The 24,189-nt window shown below is 47.3% G+C and overlaps 1 protein-coding gene across 4 annotated transcripts in view; it reads left to right on the top strand.

The window, feature by feature from the left end:
• Positions 1-597: 597 nt before the first annotated feature.
• LOC140557173 (uncharacterized protein C1orf21 homolog) overlaps positions 598-24,189 on the top strand; it is a 40,483-nt gene continuing 16,891 nt past the window's right edge. The window contains exons 1-2 of one of the 4 annotated variants that reach the window (XM_072681369.1): positions 598-740; positions 20,232-20,353. In XM_072681369.1, coding sequence (XP_072537470.1) covers positions 20,263-20,353 — 91 coding nt within the window. In that variant the 5' untranslated portion in view covers positions 598-740; positions 20,232-20,262. Of the gene's footprint in view, positions 741-2,985; positions 3,061-3,453; positions 3,561-20,231; positions 20,354-24,189 lie in introns of those variants that run through there. The other 3 variants (XM_072681370.1, XM_072681371.1, XM_072681368.1) reach the window with 3 other exon arrangements.

Genomic DNA, 24,189 nt, shown 5'->3' on the forward strand with positions numbered 1-24,189 from the left:
CGCACTGCTGCTGCTGCAGCCGGATGAGGCCACCAGATGGCGCTCTGAACACTGTGGTGAACTGGATTAGGATGAAAGTAGCCCATGCCCGATCCATTAATATAAGCCTGGAGCGACCCTATGAAATAGACCTATCCTTATTTATTTTTATTTTTATTATTATTAATATTTAATATTTAAAAAAATGTTTCATGCCAGCATCTTTCTTTAGCACGTCTGTAGAAACATGAAAAATTAAGTCATGATAAAATTAAGCTAATAAATAATAATAATTAATAAATAAAGCTTCAAGTTTTAAATACTTGGTTGAAAATGCATTTATATTTTAATTTAAAATATTTAAATGAATATCAACACATTACATAACATTTTATTGCTTATTATTATTTATTATTATTATTATTAATTTCCTACATTATTAAATTATTCCTATTGCCAATATTTAGCCGTGTATTATAGTCATGTATGTACAGAGACGGTGTAGAGGAAAGTGGGCGTTTCTTATCCCATAACCACGCCCCTCCATCACGTACCGGCTTGTGATTGGCTCTCCGCTGCTTCGGCTGTAAGATGGCTTCAGTTTTCGGGCGAATCGGGAGTGCAGCAGCAGAGGCAGCGGCAGCAGCGTTAACGCTGGGGTGGCGGTGAGGAGGAGCAGCCCGCCGAGTCTGCGGACGTCCAGCCCGGCTACAGCGGCACACACAGCCCCGGAGAGCCGCCGGAGGAACCAGAGGAGCCCAGTGAGTCCCTCGCGCTGATGATCTCTTTGATCTGTGAGGTCACTGACCACCCTGCCTTTCCTAGCCAATGCCTTTCTGTTGTTTGTTGCTGGGTGCTGTTTTTTTTTTTTTTTTTTTACACTGAGGTGTGTGTGTGTGTGTGTGTGTGTGTGTGTGTGTGTATGTATGCATACATACGTGTGTGCGCGTGCGTGGTGTAAACGAGCTGCACAGTCGTCAGTAGGCCTCGTAGCTGGAGGGGAAAGCAATCAAAACACAAGACCCTTGGGGTTGGCGTGCGTGCATACTGTGTGTGTGTGTGTGTGTGTGTGCGCGCGCGCGCATACAATGCTCCCACTGTCTCCGCAGCTGGACACCGCTGTGCTTCAGCCTGGCTGCTGCTGCTGCTGCTGCTGCTGCTGCTGCTGCTGCTGCTGCTGCAACCCTTCAGCCCTCCAGGGCTCATTCCTCTGACTGCACATCCGAAGGGCTAAGGTGGGAATACTGGGCTGAATGCTGGGGTGTATTTGGGTTTCAGTCAGGTCCTGTAGGCAGCCTGCAAGCGCCCTGCAACAGCAGCAAAGCCTCCCTCTTTTTTTGACTGCTATGAAAATGCTGAGTTTATTAGTGAGACATGCAAATGACTGAGAGCTGTCTCTTGGATTTTCATGCTGATGGGAATTCTCTGATGGGAATTCTCTGATGGGAATTCTCTGATAGGAATTCTCTGATAGGAATTCTCTGATGGGAATTCTCTGATAGGAATTCTCTGATGGGAATTCTCTGATAGGAATTCTCTGGTGGGAATTCTCTGATAGGAATTCTCTGATAGGAATTCTCTGATGGGAATTCTCTGATAGGAATTCTCTGGTGGGAAATCTCTGATAGGAATTCTCTGGTGGGAAATCTCTGATAGGAATTCTCTGATAGGAATTCTCTGATAGGAATTCTCTGATGGGAATTCTCTGCAGGCGTTCATGTTGGCAAGTTTGTGCTGGATGTCGTTAGCTATTACAGTGATGATCCGAGGCAGACATTTAGCATTTGGCTGTCCAGTCCAGTCCAAGCCAGGCAGTAAGTGTGTTTTTGCCAATAATTATCATGTCCAAAAGTTTGTGGACACCCCTTCTCATGAATGCATTCCTTTGTAGCACTTTAATTTGTTTGGACACACACACACACACACACACAGCATGTGTAGACCCTCTCTGGGTCAGATAAACATGAAGAACCTGTTGGCACCATGCTGCCTAATAATGCCAGGCGTGGGCTAGTAGAGGGGTATGAAGCCCCCCAGCATTGAGGAGCTGTGGAGCAGTGGAAGAGCTGTGCTCTCTGGAATGATGAAGGTGGTGGTGCTCCATCCAGTACTTTTGGGATACTGAGTAGGGGAGTTTATCCAGGGATTAACGACCAGGGAAGAAGAAAGCTTTCTGCTAGATTTTGGAGGAGCATTGCTGTGAGGATTTGATTGCATTCAGCAACAGGAACAACAGTGAGGTCAGGATGTTGGATGATGATCATTACCACCCCACCTCATCATTCCCATCTCCCCAACTCCTCTTAATAGTTGGAGCACCACCACCACCACCTTCATCCCAGAGAACACAGTTCTTCCACTGCTCCACAGCTCCTCAATGCTGGGGGGCTTTATACCCCTCTATAGCCCACGCCTGGCATTATTAGGCAGCATGGAGCCAATAGGATCATCGTTTTCTGCTCCAGAGAGTCCTATTCTATTGGCAGTACTTTTCTACAGGTACTAGACAAGCTGAGTGTGTTCATTTGCAAATCTGTGTCAGCAATGGGTGCAACGTACATTCATTTAAAGAAGGGGTGTCCACAGACATTTGGACATGTGTAGTGTATGTAGATGCTGCTCAGATCCAGATTGTATCCTGTGGATTATTGCATTTATTGGTTTGTCTCCATCTGTCTCGCCATGCCGTGATGGATGTGTGTGTAGTAGTGGGCTACTAGAGCATGATTTGCCTCTTACGTAAGGAGAAAACACACACACACACACTCACTCACACACACACACACACACACACACACACACACAGGCAGCACTGTTGGCTTAATAGTCGTTTAGGCCTCCTCTCTTCTCCTCCTCATCCTCCTCCATTTCCTGTCCTCTCCACTTCTGATAATCTGTATGTTTTATATCTCCCTGTGTGTGTGTGTGCGTGCGCCTTCTGTGTTTTTAGGAGGAGCCGACCTAATTTGGCTCGTCAAGTTATGATGCAATGTCACGGTGACATCACGGGGAGACGGGGTTTCCATAGTTACTGGAGCCTCTATGTGGGAGGTTCCCATGACTGTTATTGTTGTGGTGTGTGTGAGTGTGTAAAAAAGACTGATTGTTATTTTTGTGGTGTGTGTGTGTGTGTGTGTGTGTGTGTGTGTGTGTGTGTGTGTGTGTGTGTGTGTGTGAGAGAGATGGAAGAACTGTGACTGTTATTGTTGTGTGGGTTCTTCTTTAGATCCCCATTACACTGTGTGTGTGTGTGTGTGTGTTTGAAGGGGAGAGAGAGAGAGAGAGAGAGAGAGAGAGAGAGTGAGAGAGACACTGTGACTGCAGTGATTTTTCACTTTGCTGACTCGGCTGGTAGATGAGGTAAGCATGAGGTAGGCTACGCCTCGCACGGAAAGCACTAGGGCAGTACAATGCGATCTGTTTGACTTCTGTAGGCTGTTGTTGCCAAGTGAAGGTGTATCATCCCCCCTATGACCTCCATACTGGCCAGTGGCTCTCCTGCTGATGGTCTGCAATAGAGGAGTTACGGCATTCACCCTCCTGTTATGTTCCCCTGTAAGGACCAGCAGTGATGTTCCCAGGTCAGCCTGACCCATATGTAACCATGTTTAACAGTCCATATTATATTTTTTCCATTAACATTATATTTAGCTCATATAATATCAATATAATCAATATTTAGTGGAATCAGTAATCTCACCTCATACAGCCTCAGTTTTGGCCCATTTCAGCCTCTGTTATCAGTACTGGGTTTAAACTGACTGCAACACTAGGTGTGTAATATAAACATATATTAACCTACACTATATGTCCAAAAGTTTGTGGACACCCCTTCTAATTCAGCTACTTGATTTAAGTTGCACCCATTGCTGACACAGATGTGTAAATGTCCGCACACACACAGCGTGTCTAGACCCTGTAGAGAAGTACTGCCAATTAAATAGGACGTTCCAGAGGGAGCACATCAACATGAACCTGTTGGCACCATGCTGCCTAATAATGCCAGGCGTGGGCTAGAGGAGTATAAAGCCCCCCAGCATTGAGCTGAGGAGCAGTGGAAGAACTGTGCTCTCTGCAATGATAATGATAATGATGATGGTGATGGTGCTCCATCCAATACTTTACATTCTGAGCTCACTATCATTCTTGTCGCTGATTGCAGTCAAATCCTCACAGCAATGTGATAGAAAGCCTTCTTCCTTGGACAGTACAGTACGATTACGCTCAACAACAGTAGGATAAGCTCTCAAAATACCCTTGATTTAGAAGGGAACAATGAATGAATGGACTGGTGTCCCAATACTTTTGTCCATGTATGTGTGTGTCTATAGTTGACACCTACTGAGCGAGGCAAGCATGACTGTGGCATGGAAAAACACCTTCAGAGCAAGAGGAAGAAACCTTGAGAGGAACCAGGACCCGAAACGGGAACATGTGCTCCTGTGGTCGATACCACGTAGCACAACAGTGCCTTTAAGAAAGCAAGGGGAGTTATGAGCTGGTTTATGGAAGACAGACAGATGAGATGTGCCTCATTAGTTAGCGGTATTCAAATTCACCGTAGGAGGGCAACGACGAGGCAGAGCTTATCTAAAGAGAGCAGGGATGGGAGTTCAACCATCAAGTCCATGATGGTTATGAGGTGGTTTGTACACTCCTACAAATAAAGGTGCCACAAAGAGTTATTTGAGCGAGGCTATAGAAGAACCACTTGTTGTTCTACAAGGTATTTTATATCATAAAAAAGAGAACCTTTTAAAGCCTTAATAAAATTACACTTGATGAACTTTCGCTGGTTAAAGGTTCTTCAGACACTGTCACAGTTAGATAGTTCATTAGGTAATTGGTTAATTTTCCATGGCATTAAAGAGATGTAGCATTCAGCTATGGAGCAGTGGAAGAACTGTATTTTCTGGAAGTTGGAGATGAGTTTGTGTGGTGATCGTCCATCATCCTGACCTCACCTGACCTCACTGAATGCAATCAAATCCTTACAGCAGTGTTCCTCCAAGCCTTCGTCCCTGGACAGTAAAGACAGTTCCTCCAACAAAAGCAGGATCAGCTCTCTTTTAGATCCCTCGATTTCAGACGAAACAACGAATGAGCTGGTGTCCCAATACTTTTGTCCATATAGTGTATGATCCTGGTGATGATGGCAAACAAAACTCTAGTCTAGTTCTAAAGTCGTGTCATCAGCCAAGGCTTTAAAGATGGCTGTGTGGGTGAGGCCTTCTGTTTCCAGTCAGTGGCACATGCAGGTGACTCCATGGTGGTAGAAACTGAAACGGAGGGCAGGCAGGAACACCCCGGTAAAGAATGAATGAACGTGCACCAGCATTGTGGCAGACAGCATGATGGGACAGACCTGCTTTTGGTCCACTCCTGCCCTATATCACACCGTCACTGCTCAGGTTTGTGTTTTTCCCGCTCTGGCACACCTGACTCAGCTGTGGAAGGAACTGATCATTAGATACTGATGTGACTCAGTTGAAGGGAAGCACTGTGGGTGGACTAAACGCTGCTGAGGTCCGCTGTGTAAGTGCTCTAGTATCCGTTAGATTGGATCAGTTGGATTGTCAGCATTGACATCTACTGTGGCAGCGAAAGGGTACCTGCTACCCTGATGACATTTTAGGACTGTTGGAGACTTCTTTGCCCATCTTGTGGCCTTTGCTCTTGGGCTGAACTTTCTAGGATGACCTGATCTGGCCATGTTGGTCCAAATTAGAACTTTCCAGACTCCTGCATCTACAACCTTCTTTCTGAAGGCCAGGATGGTGATCTTCACCACTCACTTCAACCGTCAACAGAATGATGCATCTATGCATTCAATGACTGCATTCAGCTACTTTAGGTTGCACAGATGTGCAAATGCACACACACTGCTCGTCTAGTCCGTGTAGAGAAGTACTTCCACTAGAATAGGACTCTCTGGAGCAGACCAACATGAACCTATTGGCCAGGTGCCTAAGGCCAGGTGTGGGCTAGAGGGGTATAAAGCCCCCCAGCATTGAGAAGAACTGTGGTGGTGCTCTATTCAATTGGATGAGGTTGGCTGGTGATCATCCTGACCTCACTTGTCACTCAATGCAATCAAATACTCACTGCAATGCTCCATTGCAATCTAGTAGCAAGCCTTCTTCCCTGGACAGTAGAGACAGTTAGTACTTATTTAAGTATTTATTTTAATATTTTAATCTATCCTTGATTCTGGAAGAAACAGTAATTGAACAGGTGTCTAGTCTAGTCTAGTTCTAAGACTTTAAAGATGGCCATGTGGGTGAGGCCTTCATACTTTATACACTTGTGTTATTAGGGCTGACGAAAGTGGTAAAAATATCAGATATTGAGATTTATGGACGTTTGCATGATGCACTATATTTTTTGCAATATTTTGACATGATTTTGATAGATTCTTAGAGCTGATTCTCAGAATTTGCAGAATGAAATTCAGTTAAACTGGTCCAATTACACTCCATGACTTGATATACAGTTGCTCAGTGTTCATAAGAAATAACGATATTCACGATAGGCTCACAAAGGTTTATTGTTAATCACAATAACAATAATTACAATACGATAAACTGTAATCAGATTGCCCAGCCATACGTGTTACTGCTTTTTACTCTGGAGTTTCTATCTGCTCATTCTAAGAAGTTGAGAGGTCTGGATTGAGTGCATTGTTGTTTTGGAACTGAGCCAATCTCATTGATCACACACACACACACACACACAAAGCGCAAAGCAGGTGAATCCCCGGCACGGCCGAACCAAATGTTTTGCTTCACAGAGAGGAAGTGACTGTCTCGTTATTCGAGACACTCTCGCCGTCCCCACACTGGAGACCCCGCTCCATAGCCTGAGCTTCACTTGACCATTGGACTATTGACCATTGGAGTTCTGATTGAATGGTCTGTGTGGAGCTGCCCGGAATAACTGTGTTTGATCAGTTGTGGAAAGCAGCTTGCGGTTTAAAGTAGCTGTCCAAAAGTCTGCAGACACCTGCTCGTCTAGCCTCTCTACTTTTCAGGGTAGGCCTTTGCACTAGATGTTGGAACGTTTGCTGCGCGGAGGCTACATGAGGTCAGATTCTGATGTTGGATGGTTGCTTCTGCCACTTCGGCTCATCTCAGAAATATTCACGACGCTGCGCCAGAGGCTTTGTACCCTTCTAGTTGATGCTGGGCATTGGGCTCAGTGACCTTAGGCGGGGATGGCAGATTTGATGTGTTTCCATGGTGTTTGGATGCAAAAAATACTGTATAATGCGCTGCTATCAACGCTATCCTAGGCCTGTGCTAACAATGCTAACCTGGGCCATGCAAATTGGGACATATTTTGATTAGATTCACCATAAAACCCCAGTAAAGGGTTGTTAAACCCTTAAACCAGTTGTGGTGAACTCCGAAGTCTTTAGCTAACTGTGTTTTGGAAATGCTTTGAAATGGTGCACAATTATCGGAAGGTCTAACTGGGTCTAACTCCCAGATTTGACCTCCGACTTCTGCGGTAAATGGAACAGTCAAATACTAACTGCAATGTCCCAAAATCCGAAAGTAGCAAGCCTTCTTCCCTGGACAGTAGAGGCGGTCAGTACTTCCTTAATTCCTGAAGAAACAGTAATGTCTAGAAACAGGTGTCTAGTCTAGTCTAGTTCTAAAGTCATGCTATCAGCCAAGACTTTGAAGATGGCCATGTGGGTGAGGCCTTCATACGTTATACACTTGTGTTATTAGGGCTGAGGAAAGTGGTAAAAATATTAGATATTGAGATTTATAGGCGTTTTAATGATGCACTATATTTTTGGGCGATATTTTGACATGCACTAGGCTCCGGTGTAGCAGCTCCAGAGCGTCCCATTCTGTTGGCAGTGCTTCTGTATGAACATTGTGCAAACTGTGTATTTTCAGTACACCTAGAAGGGGTGTCTGTATACTTCTGGACATGTTGTGTGCTTTAGAGGTTAGAGTGTTGAAGAGAGTTATACTTTCACTCCTGTTTGAGATTGTCCTGCTTGTGGTTGCCTTTGCAGTGTTGTGTTTTTTTTTTTTTTTTGTCTGTTAACTGTTGTTGAACCGGGTTGGTACAGTTACATAACTGACACCCATGGCCTGCAGCACCAGCAGAACCTTGATTGTTTCGTATCAGCCTCCACCACACCCTCCTACAGCTGCAGGGAAGCCTCCGAAAGCTGTACTGTAGGTCTAGCCGTTCAGGTGTCGAAGTGCCGAGACTTCAGCTTGTGGATTTTGCAGTGGAGGACCGTAGTTAGGTAGGGAAACTTTCTTTCTCTCTTTGTTCTGCATTTAAAAGTTAACTTGTTAGTCCACTGCGTCCTGCAGGACGTCGTGACTCGTTGCTCCGAAGAGGGAGAAAACTGGACTGTTGGCATAAACAGGAATCTGGAAGGCTGGATTCCTGCACAGTTTTGTGCTTTTCCTGCTCAGGCTCTCCTAATTCAAGGACTTCTCAGAGGTGTGACGCTTCTGGCAGCTTTAGGCAAGTCATTGGCAGTGGGGGAACAGTCGACTGCTTGTGTGGGGGTAGTGAGGGGACAGCCCAGCAGACTGCTCCAGTGGGGCAGTGGGGGGGGACGAAGCAGCCCAGCAGATCTCTCCCGTGGGGCAGTGGGAACTTCTCAGAGGTGTGACGTTTCTGGCAGCTTTAGGCAAGTCATTGGTGGGGGGGAACAGCCGACTGCTCCCGTGGTGGGACAGTGGGGGAACGGCTGACCTCTTCCGTGGTGGGACAGTGGGGGAACAGCCGACTGCTCGTGCGCGGGGCAGTGGGAGAATGGCCAATCTCTCCCGTGGTGGGGTGGCCAACCGCTCCCGTGGTGGGGCGGTGGGGGAACGGCCGACTGCTCCCGTGGGAGGCGGTGGGGCAACAGACCGTTGGACTATTGGACTACGATCTCTCCCGTGGGGCAGTGGGAACAGCCAATCTCTCCCGTGGGGCAGTGGGAACAGCCGATCTCTCCCGTGGGGCAGTGGGAACAGCCCCCCCAGACCATTCAACTGTTTCTACTGCCCCAAAGGAACATTTTACTGCCTCAGTTGAAGTTGGTTTGTTGAAAGTGGTGAGTCACCCTCTTGACTCTTTCATGCAGGTACCTGGCAGGTTTTCATTTGCCTTCCCATCATCTTACCAGCATATGAGCAGTTCTCTTTGAGAGTTTGTCATCCAGATCTCCTCATGACCTTGACGGTTCCCCTGAAGTGCTGTTGCTTAATAACAGTCTACACTGTAGAAACCACAAGCTGAAAACTCTTGGCTTCTTCCTGTAGCCTTCCTTTGCCTCGTGTGCATCAGTTACATTTGTTTTCAGATCTTCGTCTCATTAAATCCACAGCTTATCAATCAGATATACATTTTAAGACTTTTTAATTTATATTGAACTGCTGTAAACTGTCCAGTAACTACTATGAAAGTAATGTTCACCCTGGCGTATGAGAGTAGAGGAGTTGGAGGGGTTAAAAGATTGTACTGTTATTTGGTTGGTTGTGTTGTTTGTGTTTTGTAGCTTCAGTGCTCTCTTCTTTGCTCCTCTGTGGTTTTGGTCGAGTCCTGATGTGGCCTTGATGTGAATGTGTCATACGTTTTGTTCCTGTAGGGTGAAGTCATGCTGAAGGTGTGTGCTTTGTGTTGTGTGTGTTTCTGAGCAAGAGAATGACTAAAATACAGACGGGGCTCTTGTTGTTTTGATGTGGAACATCACTCTGATATCTCTGGTCAGTGCGGCAGCATGTCTGACCCTTTCGCCCTGCAGCTCAGCTGCTCTCCTGAGTTTAAAAATAAAAGGCATTTTACAGCGAAGCTCTGCAGCAGCGTCTTGGTGAATGTAAACAAAGTTAGTAAGTCTGTAACAATTAAATTAGTAATCAGGAAATGTCCTAATGATTCCTAATGAATGTTCGGTTGAGTAACAGACTGAACAGACAATCATGCACCGTACAGAGTCTTTCAGTGAGGATGAGGCTGGCATCTGTTTGAAATGTTCAGTGCTATTAAGCAGGACCAGACTGCCTCGTAGAAGTGTTGCCCTACTCCCATAGGAGCCTTCCCGCTGCTCCCTCTGGCCCGAAGAGGCATTCCCGCTGCTCCCTCTGGCCCGAAGAGGCATTCCCGCTGCTCCCTCTGGCCCGCAGGAGCCTTCCCGCTGCTCCCTCTGGCCTGAAGAGGCCTTCCCGCTGCTCCCTCTGGCCCGCAGGAGCCTTCCCGCTGCTCCCTCTGGCCCGCAGGAGCCTTCCCGCTGCTCCCTCTGGCCCGAAGAGGCGTTCGCGCTGCTCCCTCTGGCCCAAAGAGGCGTTCCCGCTGCTCCTTCTGGCTCCCAGGAGGGTTTCCCCTGCTCCCTCTTGCCAGCAGGAGTGTTCCCGCTGCTCCCTCTGGCTCCCAGGAGAGTTTCCCTTGCCCCCTCTGGCCCCTGGGAGCGCACCCGCTGCTCCCTCTGGCCCCCGGGAGCGCTCCTGCTGCTAATGTGTTGAAAGCAGGAAAACTGGGCAAGCACTTCTTCAGAACGTCATGCAGGTCTTGTGGGAGTGTTCCCAGTAAACAGTGGATAGCACCTCCCAAAAGTGCTCCTAGGATGAAAAACCTTTGTTCATGGGCGTCCAAAGCTCATTAATGCGATTCATGGAGGCCCCACCTCACAACTTATAAGACTTAAAGGATCCATCATGGTGCCAGATACCACAGCACACCTTCAGAGGTCTTGAAGTCCTTGCTTGGATGGGTCAGTGCTGTTTTGGCAGTGTGTGTGTGTGTGTGTGTGTGTGTGTGTGTGTGTGTGTGTGTGTATATTGGACAGGTAGTTTTAATGTCATGTCTGCTCTGGTCTAAGAGCTTAAGGGTGAGATAAGACCATTACTTTTTCCAGTATTGCAGTTGCATGTTAAGGATTTTTGCGACCGTTTCCATTTCTGCCAGGGGGTCTGCAGAGCTGGGGGGCATTTTGGCAGCGAGTTGGAGTTAAATAAAAAAAATGCAAGTTTTAAAGCTCTGTACACTTTTAAGGAGAAGTTCAATTTAGTTCGCATCAGAGCTTAGGATTGCTGCTGCAGCTTGAGCTCCAAGCTGATAGATCACCTCGAATGACACACACACACACACACACACACACACACACACACGGTGCTGCAGCAGAGCTTCAGTGGAACTTCCCCTATTGTTTGAGCTTTTTTTTGTTCAGCAGGACTGTGACCCAGTGTCTGTGACAGATCTTTCACTTCTTTTGGAGATACTGGGGTTTGTTCCGTCAGCTACGGAGTGCAAATGCTTATCTTTTACTGGTAAGAGGGAGAGCTGCCTGCCTGCCTGCCTGCCTGCCTGTCTGTGTGTGTGTATGTGTGTGTGGGTGCGTGGGTGTGTGGTTATTGGAAAGAGAAGTAGACTGTAGTCATTACTAATACTCAGACTCAGGAAACAGGCGCAGGAACGTTAACCTGCATTGTGTTGTGAAGGTATCGACTCTGAGCGCATTGTTTCCAGCACCTAATCACTGCAGTCCATTCACTTCCATTCTCCTTATCAAAGCATCCGTAAACAGACAGGACCCACTGTCACTTCCGGTCACATGGAAATATCGGAGATGATCTGATTATGTCTTTTTTATATATATATATATACATATATATATATATATATATATATATATATATATATATATATATATATATATATATATATATATATATATATATATATATATATACACACACACACACACACACAGTAACACGCTCGGAAAGTTCGGGCAGGCTGGAGCAGTGGTTGCATGAGTCAGTTGCTGTGCTGCTGCCTGAGGTCAAGAATAAAGAGCTAGACACACACACACACACAAACACACACAGGCTGAGCCCATCTCAGTGGTTACACACATAAACAAGCAGCGCCAAGTGTGCTAATCTAACACACAGAGCCAAGTTCAGTGCTCTGTAACACACACACTCTCTCTCACACACACACTGACAGGCAGTTTAGCACAGTAGCATGTATGGCTGGGGCAGTAAGCAGTTCACAAATCAATACATCTGATAATTATTGATCAAATTATTGGTAAAAATAATCCTTTTGCTTTACTAGAACCTTCTGCCGCCCCGTGGGAACGTTGAGCTGTTCCCACTGTCCCAATGGAACGTTACGCTGCCCCTATGACCCCACAGGAGCGTTTTGCTGTTCCCACCGCCCCACAGGAGCGTTTTGCTGTTCCCACCGCCCCATAGGAGCGTTTTGCTGTACCCACCGCCCCACAGGAGCGTTTTGCTGTACCCACCGCCCCATAGGAGCGTTTTGCTGTACCCACCGCCCCATGGGAGCGTCCTGCTGTTCCCACCGCCCCATGGGAGCGTCCTGCTGTTCCCACCGCCCCATGGGAGCGTCCTGCTGTTCCCACCGCCCCATGGGAGCGTCCTGCTCTTCCCACCGCCCCATAACGAGCGTTCCGCTTGCTCCACTGCCCCACAGGAACGTTATGCTGTTCCCCCTTATCCCGAAAAACATTGCACTGCCCCTATGGCCCCACAGGAGCATTCTGCTCTTCCCACCGCCCCACAAGAGCGTTCCACTCCTCCCACCGCCCCATAACGAGCGCCCCTGCTCTTCCCAGCGCCCCTGCTCTTCCCACCGCCCCATGACGAGCGTTCCGCTCTTCCACCCGCCCCGCAGGAACGTTCTGCTATTCCCGCTATCCCAAAAGAACGTAATGATGGCCCCATGGGAGCATTACGCTATCCGCACTGCCCGGCAGAAGCATTTCTGCTGCATCACTGGAACATTCCACTGATGTTTTTGCCCCCACTGTCCCACAGTAACAGTTCTACTGCCCCACAGTACCATTCTCCTGTTCCTGCTGCCCCACAGGAATATTCTACTACAGGATCTACTACTTGCCCTATTGCCACACAGGATCATTCTGCTGTTCCCACTGCCCCAGTGGAACATTCTACTGCCCCAGTGCCCCACAAGAACATTCTGCTGCCCCACAGAAACCTTCTTCTGTTCTCACTGCCCCATAGGAACATTTTTATTACCCCCATTGCCCAACAGAAATGTTCTACTGCCCCACAGGAATACTGCCCTCTCATCAGTCTCTCTGACTCTTTCTATTTTTATCCGCTCTTGTCCTCAGTTAGCCGCCCCACTGTCCACTGATGCTGTTCTCCACTGTCTCTCGGTTCGGCTTCTTCTGCGTGTGATTCAGTGTTCCTATTGGAGGGTCAACCTGTCAGTCACAGTCACAGCCAATCACACACAGGAGTGAAATGCATGTTCGGAGTTAGCCTTGTTAAACCACCTCGGGTGTTCCCGGCCCGCTGAAATCCAGTTACAGATTATTCTGTGTGTGTGTGTGTGTGTGTGTGTGTGTGTGTGTGTGTGTGTGTGTGTGTGTGTGTGTGTGTGAGAAAACCTCCTCCCTCATCCTCTCATACAGAGTATGCAAGAGTTTCTGTCCTGAAGAGCAGAGCTGTTTTTCCACATCCTCCACCATCCATCCACCTCCCCCAACCACTTCAACACGGAGAGAGAGCGCGAGAGAGACTGAGTGAGAGGACGTGAAGGGAAGAGAGAGAGAGAGAGAGAGAGAGAGAGAGAGAGAGAGAGAGAGAGACTAACTCAGAGTGTCAAAAAGGGAGCTGAAAAAGGAATAAGGAAGACTGTGAAGGAGGCTGGGTGGCAAAATGAGCGAGTGACATAGGAAACTGGTTGAGAATGAAATAGAGAGAGAGAGAGAGAGAGATCAGTAGTGGAGACACGCACACAAGGAACAATACGCTGCAGTGAGACGTTTTGACTGCTGTGTTTATATCTCAAAGTGTGCACTTACGTAAGAGTGTGTGTTGTTCTGTTAAGTGTGTGTGTGTGTGTGTGTGTGTGTTGGCAGATCGTGCAGGATTGTCTACTTGATAAAGTGTTTAATGTGGGGGTGGGGGTGCTTGAGCCACTGCTGTGTAGAGTAAATGTTATGACGGCACGATTTGAGCGCTCTCGCTCTCTCGTTCTTTCTCTCTCTCTCGCTTTCTCTTTCACTCTCGCTCTTTAGTTCTGGTAATTCTGGTGATTTTAGAGGAGCAGGAGGAAAATGTCCCGAACTTTTTGGAGCATCCTGTTGGTCCATCATTAATCATTTCATGCTCAGGTTCAGATTATTGCACTTCCCTCGTTTGTGGGCATTATGTTGAGAGAGAGTGTGTGTGTGTGTGTGTGTGTGTGTGTGTGTGTGTGTGTGTGTGTGTGTGTGTGTGTGTGTCTGTGTGTGTGTGTGTGTGTCTGTGTGTGTATGGGGGTAGTGGCAGGGTCTTACCCAACAGCTTAAGCGGCGTCCCATTAACACACTTCCACATCTGTCTGTGTGTGACAGTCCTGTGTCAGTCACATGACCTCTGTATTAATGACCCCGCCAGTACACCCACTCTGTACACACACACACACACACACACACACACACACACACACACACAAGCTCACACACTTTACAAACGTCAGCATGCCAGCTGCGTAAGAGAAGTATTGCAGACGTCTGAGAGCTCCGTGTTTATGTTCTGGCTTTAGGAGCGTGAACAGATACTCACACTGTGTGTGTGTGTGTGTGTGTGTGTGTGTGTGTGTGTGTGTGTGTACTGAGTGGGGCAGACGGCTCCGGTTTGTGGCACTGATGGCTTTGCAGCTGCAGCTCTCTGACATGACCCACAATTCCCTAATCATGTCTCTCTCACACGTAGACACACACACACACACACACACACACACACACACACACACACACACACACACACACACATTCACACCTGTATCCCAGAAAATTCCCCCCGCCAGAGCATTGGTGCGCAGGGCCCGCTGCTCCGCCAGAGCATTGGTGCGCAGGGCCCGCTGCCCCGCCAGAGCATTGGTGCGCAGGGCCCGCTGCCCCGCCAGAGCATTGGTGCGCAGGGCCCGCTGCCCCGCCAGAGCATTGCACCATCACGGTTATCCCATGTCAGCCTACCTAGGTGTTCTGCACCTGCTGCCCCACCAGGAAATTGTACTATGCCTAAAAACTAAAAGCTGCCATATGGCAACAGCGGTGGGGCAATGATCTGTTGCCCCCTCTCATTAACCATGCTACTCCATGTCAACATTCTACATGTCTCTACTGCCCATCAGAACCTTCTGCTGCCCTTTGAGAAACATCCCAGTGGCATTCTACTACTCTTTCTGGTGTCACACTTGCCCCACCATGCTGTTCTGGTGCCTACGTAGGCCCACTGGGCAGTTCTGTTGATGCTACTGCGTCTCCTGCCCCAGGGAAACAGTGCTTGCCCCACTTTACCCCTGGAACATTCTACTGCCCCTGCCCGGTTGTGTGCCAAGTATGAGAGGGTGTAGAGTTACTCCTGGCAGGGCAGTGCCACTTGCTCTGTTGCTTACATGCGGGCACCAGCAGGCTGACGTTTTCACTGCCTGCGGTGTTTAGTTGCAGTCCTCCCACGCTGTCGGCTCTCTCTAATAAAATCCTGCATGTGGAGCTGAGAAACGTGTGTGTGTGTGTGTGTGTGTGTGTGTGTGTGTGTGTGTGTGTGTGTGTGTGTGTCTCTCACAGTACTGACAAGTACACCAACAAGTAAAAGCTGAGCGTAAAAGAATAAAAGCTAAGTGTGTGTGTGTGTGTCTATCCACCTTCTCCTGACCTCAGCAGGACCTCCTCAGGCTTTAATATCTCTCCCTGGCTAAGATGTGTGTGTGTGTGAGAGAGAGAGAGAGAGAGAGAGAGAGAGAGAGTGAATAAGAGTGGAAGAGCAAGTGAGAGTGAGCCACTGCTGCAACCTTGAAAGATAAATAGTGTTTACCTAAGACTGACCGGAGACGATGGCTCGGCCTGTGGGTGGACACACGTGCACCTGCACGCATGCACACACACATACACACACTTGCCTTGCACACCTGGTGCTTTGTCCTGATGCTAGCGTCTCCCGTGGTAAACACTGGCCTGCTGTCAACTTCAAACGACTGGAGGTGATTGGGGGAGGAGGCGGCGGCGGGTCAGCGGAGTGTTTGATGCTCCATAGCATTTGTTTTCCTCTTTGTTCGCTGCAGGGCTGCGCAGCATAGCGTCCAAATACTTTTAGGATTTAAATTTCCTATCGGCAGTGATGTTGGAATATCATAAGATGCCTTAGGGATTCGGAAACGTTCCAGTTCTGTTCACACCACTGTTTGGACCTCCTAGTTCAGTACTAAAAAAAACTCTATTCGTTATTCGGACAGTCATTCAAGTGACCGTCTGTTTGACCTAGTGTGGTATAGCGCCCCCTTGAGGTTGTCGGCTTATAGTGTGTAAAAGGTAGCGCACCACACCCTAGAATTGTCCATCATCACTGATTCACTGTCCTCGTCCAATCCTTGTCCATGAGTGGAAATAAGATTGGAGAAAGGCCAGAATATCAGAAACGCTTGTTTGTTTTCTGTCGTTTCACTGCAAAGAGCGTCGAAGAGCGAGAGATGGAGGAGCAGGAGGGGAACAAGACCACAATAGCGATACTAGCAATACTCCAAAATCCACTACAGTTCCCACAATACCATGCAAATCCAACGTCTTACGGCTGAAGGTTTAACAATTCGTTTGGTCCATGGTCAAGGGTGCCCAAACTTTTACATATGACTTCATTTGAGGTACATTTACAGTACTATAGTCTCTAAATGTCTTGCTGTATCTTAGTAGATCCTTACTAGGCCATGCTGCGAGGCCTGTGGCTCTGAGGTTAGTGGATTGGGAATCAGTTGTGTGGGGATTATTAGGCTGAAGTTCTGATGGGGAGCATGTAGCGCTCTGGTTAGACTCATCCTCGCTGTGTTTGTCTGCAGTGACAGTGATGTGGAGTGGAGTTCAGTAGCTGCTGGCCGCTCTCACTCCGACCCACGTCACTCCATATGGCTGTATACAGCTTTCCTCCTTCTTAAAGGAATGGTTTGGTGAAGATTACGCAGTTTTCCACTCAGCCCAGGAGTGCCCGGTCAGCCGAGACACGTGTAGTGTCCAGGTTTTTACTAGCCAAGAGGCTAACGTAGCTAACAACTGCCTAATGCCAGGCGTGGGCTAGAGGAATATTAAGCCCCCCAGCATTTAACAGCTGTGGAGCAGTGGAAGAACTGTGTTCTCTGGAATGATGGTGGTGGTGGTGGTGGTGCTCCATCTTATACTTTTGTGATGAGCTGGGGAGTTGGGGATGATGAGACGGGGGGTGGTGATCATCCATCCAACATCCTGACCTCATTAAAGCTGTTGTCGCTGTATGCTATCAAATCCTCACAGCAATGCTCCTCCAAACTCTAGTATAAAGCCTTTCTCCCTGGACAGTAAAGACAGATAACCCAACAAAAGCTGGTTAAACCCTTGATTTCAGAAGAAATAATGAATAAGCATGTGTCCCAATACTTTTGTCCAATGTTTTACACTAAGCAAAGGGGGGTTCTGTATCGTGCTGAGACCCTTTTAATGGTGGAACCCTCTAATTTTTTGTTAGTTTTCTAGAAACCTTTTAACCAGGCAAAGAACCACTCTTTGACTTGTCATGGTTCTATATAGTTGAAGCACAGTTGGTTCTGCGGCCTGAATTTGGCGCAGCACTGTGAAATGAATGGTCAAAAACCACATGTGATAAAACACATCACATGTCTTTCATGCGTGGTCACGTTTTTTCACACGTGAAATGGTTGATGTGTGTTTCTCTGTAAGATCTAGTGCACCGTGAGAGTTACAAACCCCCTAAGCCACATCACCAGGCTCCACCTTAATAAAGACCACCAAATACACTAGACGTCCAAACATCTGTAGACACCGGCTCGTCCAGAGCTGCTGAAATCAAGGCGTTGTTTTTCCCTTTTCTGCAGTAACAGCCTCTTCTTTTTTGCAAAGACACTAGATTTACACTAGATTTTGGAACATTGCTGTAAGAATTTGATGGCATTCAGCCATGAGAGCATTAGTGAAGTCCGGTACTGATAATGAATGATTGATTATAGATCAGAAATGCCACTCAAACCCACCCCGGAGGTGCTGAGGGCCTTGTACCCCACTATCTACCGGCTGGCGCTGGGCATGGTGGCTTGAGACAGTAGTTGTGGAGAGTAGTTGCTGAACTCACCTGGTTTGGCCACGCCCACCTTGAAGAGGTGTAGAATTTGTGTAGAATTTGGTATAGGTTATTTGGTATCAGGTGGCTTATGGTCGTATCGTATTCAAGGCTGCTGCTGTGGACGCTGATCCTAAAGTAGCTAGCCATGCCACCCCAGTGCCATATCCAAAGAAGACAAGGACCTCCACCTGCGGTTTTTGTGGAGGGGAGGCTCTAATGTGAATGTCCTGTGATGGCTAAGAGCTAACCTTAGAGCCTCACAAAGCACCCAGTGCGTCCACTCCATCAGAGCTTCATAACTGAGCCATTTCTCTGGGTGAGGACGTTCTGGTGTTGGTTCCCCTCCACAAAATGGTAAGAGCATACGTACTGACGGAGGCAAATATAGTGCCTAGTGCCGCCAGGTTCTCCTGCAGTGGGCAGGACCACACTATTATCTGTATAAGCAATCTGGCCCATATTTTGTAGGCACCTGCTGATCCAGCATGCTCATCTTCTGAAATCCAGGCCAAAAACAAAGAACTGCTGCAGTATCGGCCTCTAATTATCTGGGAAAGCCAGATTACACTAGATGTTGGTACATTGCTGTGACCCTCTTGATTGCATTCAGCCATATGAGTGTCAGCGAAATCATGTTGTGCTGATGTTGGGTGGGGGATTAGTTCTAGATCAGTGGTGTTCCGGCAGTTCTGGTCCTCCACAACCCAGTGCCCCTCTTGACACGGGGCATGATGACCTTAAGCTCATGTGCAGCTGCTCCAGAGTATCCCATTCTATAAGCAATGCCTTTCATTAGAGATTTCATCAAGATGGATGGATCCTTTGTCAGCAATTCAGTGGGTGCACTTGAAGTAGTTAGCCAGGCAAAACGGTGCTTGTGGATGAGCTACTTTAATGGTTGGCGGGGCAGCGGGAGCAGTAGAAGCAACTGTTTAGCAGGTGTAGATCTATTGGTGGTTAGAACCAGGCCTCCAAGAAAGGATACATAAGTCTAACCTCTAGAAAACAGAACAACAGAGGAAAATCCCTTCTTTACAGTAATGCTAATTCCTGTTATGATAAAACTAAGCAAATGCTAATGCATATATAGCCGTTTGTTGGCTGTAGTAGACTAAGTAGAAAGATTTGGAGCTTGTGGAACACATTCAGTACATTTTATTTGAAGCTGGTGACACATATGGCTGTGTGTTTGAACCTGTAGGAGTTTTACAGTGACTCCTTCAGTAAAGAGACCTGGCACATAGCTACCACTGCTGTTCTCCATTTCTTACTGAATGAAACCTGGTTTGGGCACCGCTACTCAGTCAGTAACTTATAGGGAACGTCCAGAAGGCCTGACTATAACCTGACTGGTTGATTTGCAGTGTGACTTTATAGTTGTTTTGGTAGTTTAGCCTTCAGCTCATCTCCTGAAGGCCTAACCAGTGGAAGCGCTCCCTTTTTCTTTCTCGTTTCCAGGTCGTAATACAAAGCATGGTGATTCTGTTCAATAACACTTACAAACAAAACAGTACAGTCTTGTATTTTGTGGTTCTCAGAAATCATGTTACCTTCCCTGAAGACCCTAATGGCACTTCACTGATAACTAGCTGAGCCCTAGACCACTCAGACTAGAGACTGGTCAGTGTGCTTGGGCCGATACGCCTGGGCTTTCGGTACGAACGGCCGATCTCCGATGCCGTTTGAGGGCGGGGATGGATGCTACATTAAGATCTCCATGCTTCTGTCATGTTCTCCCAACATAAAATCCAAAGGGCCAGCTGCTGTAAAGGCCTTGTGAAATTGATGTGGCGCTAACAGATACCGCCGCTACCTGCCTCCCTGGGAGACTGGGGTTCGATTCCCGGTCTGGTGACTATGCTGTGCTACACCTGTAAGAGTCCTTGGGCAAGACTCTTAACACCACATTGGCCCACCTCTGTTACACGAACCCATGAATGGATAAGAGCGTCAGCTAACGTTACTTGTGAGCATCGTAGCATTCTGCTAATGTGCTTTAGCTTGTAAATGCTGTGTGAGTGGTTTTACGTATTGCCCCTTTAAGTCTGATCTTTTTGGATCTCTGTGTCTAACCCTCTCTCTTGCTTGCTCTCTCTCTCTCTCTCTCTCTCTCTCTCTCTCTCTCTCTCTCTCTCTCTCTCTCAGGTGGGATGGTTTGTGTGTGGAGAGAGTGAGGATGGGCTGCACCTCGGCGAAGCAGGTGTCGGCCGTGCCGAGTGACGAAGAGGGCCGAGGAAAAGCCTACAGCAACGGAGACCTGCTCACAGGTCTCTCTCTCTCTCTCTCTCTCTCTCTCTCTCTCTCTCAATTTGACTCCCTCCCTCCCTCCTTGGGCTGTTGATGGATATTAATAATCATTAGTTATTAATAATTATGCACTAAAACGCTCAGTGTCGTCATATACTGTGTCATCATATGCTGCTGCCTATATCAAACCTACAGTCAGAGCTGGGCAATATGACGATATTTTCTCATATTGTGATAAATTTTGTTATCGTGAAAGACAATAAGCTTTTCTAAGCACATGGTGAAGACCGTTAGTGCTAACAGTGTAATTAGACTGGGGTAATTAGACAAAGAGCAGCAGATGTTGAGTATAAATCACTGTATTCAGTACAGGAAAGGATCTGAACAGTAGATTATAAGAATCTGTCGCTACGGATGTTTATAGTCTGTGATTACATTTACTGTCATAAATATTGTGTATCACAAAACAATTCTTTAAATATTGTGATATATTATTTTTATCATATCGCACAGCCCTACCTATAGATTTACACTTTAATACGTAAACCTTTGGTTTACTTTTTGTATCCCCCGCTCCTAACACACCTGATTCAACTAATCAGCTCATTAACAAGCCCACCCAGGGCCGCAGGGGGTGAGTTAAAGTAGGGGATCTGCTAAATTGTGCAGGGCAGGGTGCTTCCAGGAGCAGGGTGGAGAAACGCTGCATTACACAATGATAAAGTTTTTCAGTGTTGAAATATTAACCATTTACATTAATCGTCTAATCAATAAAATAGTCAACAGATGAATCAATAGAGAAATAGTTATTACTAGTGGCAGACTAAGAAATCACTACGCCTTCCCAGAAGTGATTATTTAACTGGTAATTAGCTTAGCCTTAAGCCAGTCAGACCAGGCCTCTTCCATTCTATAGAACTGAAGCCAAATGCGCTACCACTATGGCCCCCGGGGGGTTGTGGGTTCGAACCCCAAGCCACGCTGCTTCGCCATCAGCAGCCTGAGTCCGAGAGGGCACGATTTCTAGCATTGCTATCAGTGCTAGGGGGAAAATGCATTTGCACATCTATGTCACCTCATTAGAAGGGGTGTCCACAAACTTTTGGACATATTTGTTTTGTATTTATATATGTATTTATTTAAATAATATTTTACAGTATTTATTACTGTCCACACACTCTCTCTCTCAAACACACACACACTTTCTCACACAGATGGACAACAGCACCAAGGACCTGGTGCTTTACAGGTTACACAAACACACACACAGAGACACCAACAAACAGCCTTCAGTACTGGACATCTTTTAATAGGTTACACACACACAAACACACAAACACACACACATACACACTCTTCACTCTTATTTGTCTCTGAGTGTGGGAACCATCCTGAACAATTCCCCAGCCTCCCACACACACACACACACACACACACACACACACACACACACACACACACACACAAAACATGCCTTTAAAATAAACCATGAAATCATGCTGTCTTCATGCCATGTTCTGAAGGACGGCTGGCGTGAGAGTGAGTGTGTGAGAGTGAGTGTGTGAGAGTGAGTGTGTGAGAGTGAGTGTTAGTGTGTGTGTGTGTGTGTGTGGCTAATGCTACATGTTCCAGTTTCAGTTGAGTGTAGCAGCAGGCTGCCGGAGCTGGTTCAGGGGAAGCGTGGTGTCTTTGTTGTGTGTCTGACTCGTCAGAGCTGTCATTATTCCATTCAGCGTCTCGCTGGCTCTGTCAGAAGGGAGTTTTTTAATCTCCTGCGTCTGTAGAGATCTCAAGTGTTTCTACAGTTGGATTGTTCTTTTGTTAGAGATGAGTAAGTGCTACCGTTACATAAATAGAAGTGTGAGGTTGTGGTGTTCCAGGAACACTAACGTGGCTGTGCTGAGAGTAGTGAAAAGCGTGGGTTGTGTTTTTTTTGTTTTCATAGGTCACTTGTTACAATCAAGACTTTGGATAGGAAAAAAATCAAAGAATCCACCTCCATCTCTAATTTTAGTACTTTCCCCTATGCTCCCGACACTGGTAGGGTAAGGACATATGACATATGGCTCCTTTCACATGAGCGCAACCAGCTATCGCCTCTTTCTCAAAGAGCATTAGTGAAGTCAGGATGTTGGATGATCGCCAACTCATCCCAAAAGTACTGGATGGAGCACCACCACCACCACCAACATCACTCCAGAGAGCACAGTTCTTCCACTGCTCCACAGCTCAATGCTGGGGGGCTTTATACCCCCCTCTAGCCTACGCCTGCCATGGCAGCATGGTGCCAATAGGTTCATATTGTTTATCTGCTCCAGAGAGTCCTATTCTATTGGCAGCACTTCTTCTCTACAGGGAATAGAAAAGCTGTGTGTGTGTGTTCATTTGCACATTTATGTCAGCAATGGGTGCAACCTAAAGTAGCTGAATGCATTCATTAGAAGGGGTGTCCACAAATATTTGGACGTATGGTAATATTTCAAGCACAGGATCACTGTAGCAGACAGTGGTTCATTTAGTGTTGTCTTTAAACCCTGACCACTAGATGGCAGTGTTGTACGCTGTTGTCTTCAGATCCCACTGTTCTGTATTGTTCAGTGTGTTGAATCGTGACCCCTGTATCGTGACCCCTGTGTCGTGAGGCGGGGCTCCTCAGAGACCAAGTGAACGTGCCCAGGTCGGCCTGGCCGGCCAGTGATGATGCGACCAGCAGCATCCCGGGTCCTTGAGGCCAGGGCTTGGCGTGCAGTAGCTATCGGACGGTTCCTGTGCCTCTGTGGGTGAAGTGTGATGCTGAGACTAGATGTACTGAACTTTTTGATGGACAGTCAAGTCGGTTATTTTCTTTGGACCACCGAAAATAACCACCGAGAGGCGAGGGGGCTGAGTTCTACTGCCTTCAGTCTTCACACCTGGTGTACGAGAGCAGGCGTTATTTGGCCGCTTATTTTCACGCTGAAGTTGTATCGGGGCCAGATGATGCTGGAGCTCACAGAGAGACGAGAGACGCTGTGTGATTTGTCTAAGACTGTGTGTGTGTGTGTGTGTGTGTGTGTGTGTGTGTGTGTGTGTTTGGGGGGGAGTTAGAGAAGTTGCTTAAGTTGGAATTGCTCCTATTGGTGTGTTTGTGTATTAGGACGTAAACACGCAACTGTTCTCTGCAACTGTGTGTGTGTGTGTGTGTGCATGCAGATGATAGCTGGAAAGGTCAACAGGAAGTGTGTGTGTGTGTGTGTGTGTGTGTGTGTGTGTGTGTGTGTGTGTGTGTGTGTGTGTGTGTGTGCGCATGCATCTGTGTGTATTTTAAGGATATGGTTAACAGCAGGAGTTTTAAGCAAGTGAGTAGTGAGTGTTTGTGTGAACGTGTGCTCTCGCGCTCTCTGTCTGTCTTACTGTGTCTCTCTCTCTCTCTCTCTCTCTCTCTCTCTCTCTCTCTCTCTCTCTCTCTCTCTCTCTCTCTCTCTCTCTCTGTGTCTCTCTCTCTCTCTGTCTCTGTCTATGTATTAATGAGTGCTGAGCTGGTGAGTGAGTGAGTGAGTGAAGTGAGCGAGAGAGAGATTCTGCATCCCTCTCTTCTGTCTCTCCCTCCCTCTGCATATCTGTCGTTCTTCGTGAGGCCGAGCTTTCTCTGCTTCCTTCTTCTTTTCCTTTCCACTCTCCTCACCCACCCCCCCCCACCCCCCCCCATCACCCCCCGGTACACTCCGTATCCGTGTCTCTCTCTCCTGTTTTCCTTCCTTTATTGGCCAAAGTTTCACCATCTCTCTCTCTCTCTCTCTCTCTCTCTCTCTCTCTCTCTCTCTCTCTTCACTCTGTGTTGCTCTCCTTCGCTCACTCCCTGTCTCTTTTACTCACT

Source organism: Salminus brasiliensis, chromosome 6 (genome assembly GCF_030463535.1).
Source record: "Salminus brasiliensis chromosome 6, fSalBra1.hap2, whole genome shotgun sequence".
In the NCBI taxonomy this organism is placed as follows: Eukaryota; Metazoa; Chordata; class Actinopteri; order Characiformes; family Bryconidae; genus Salminus; species Salminus brasiliensis.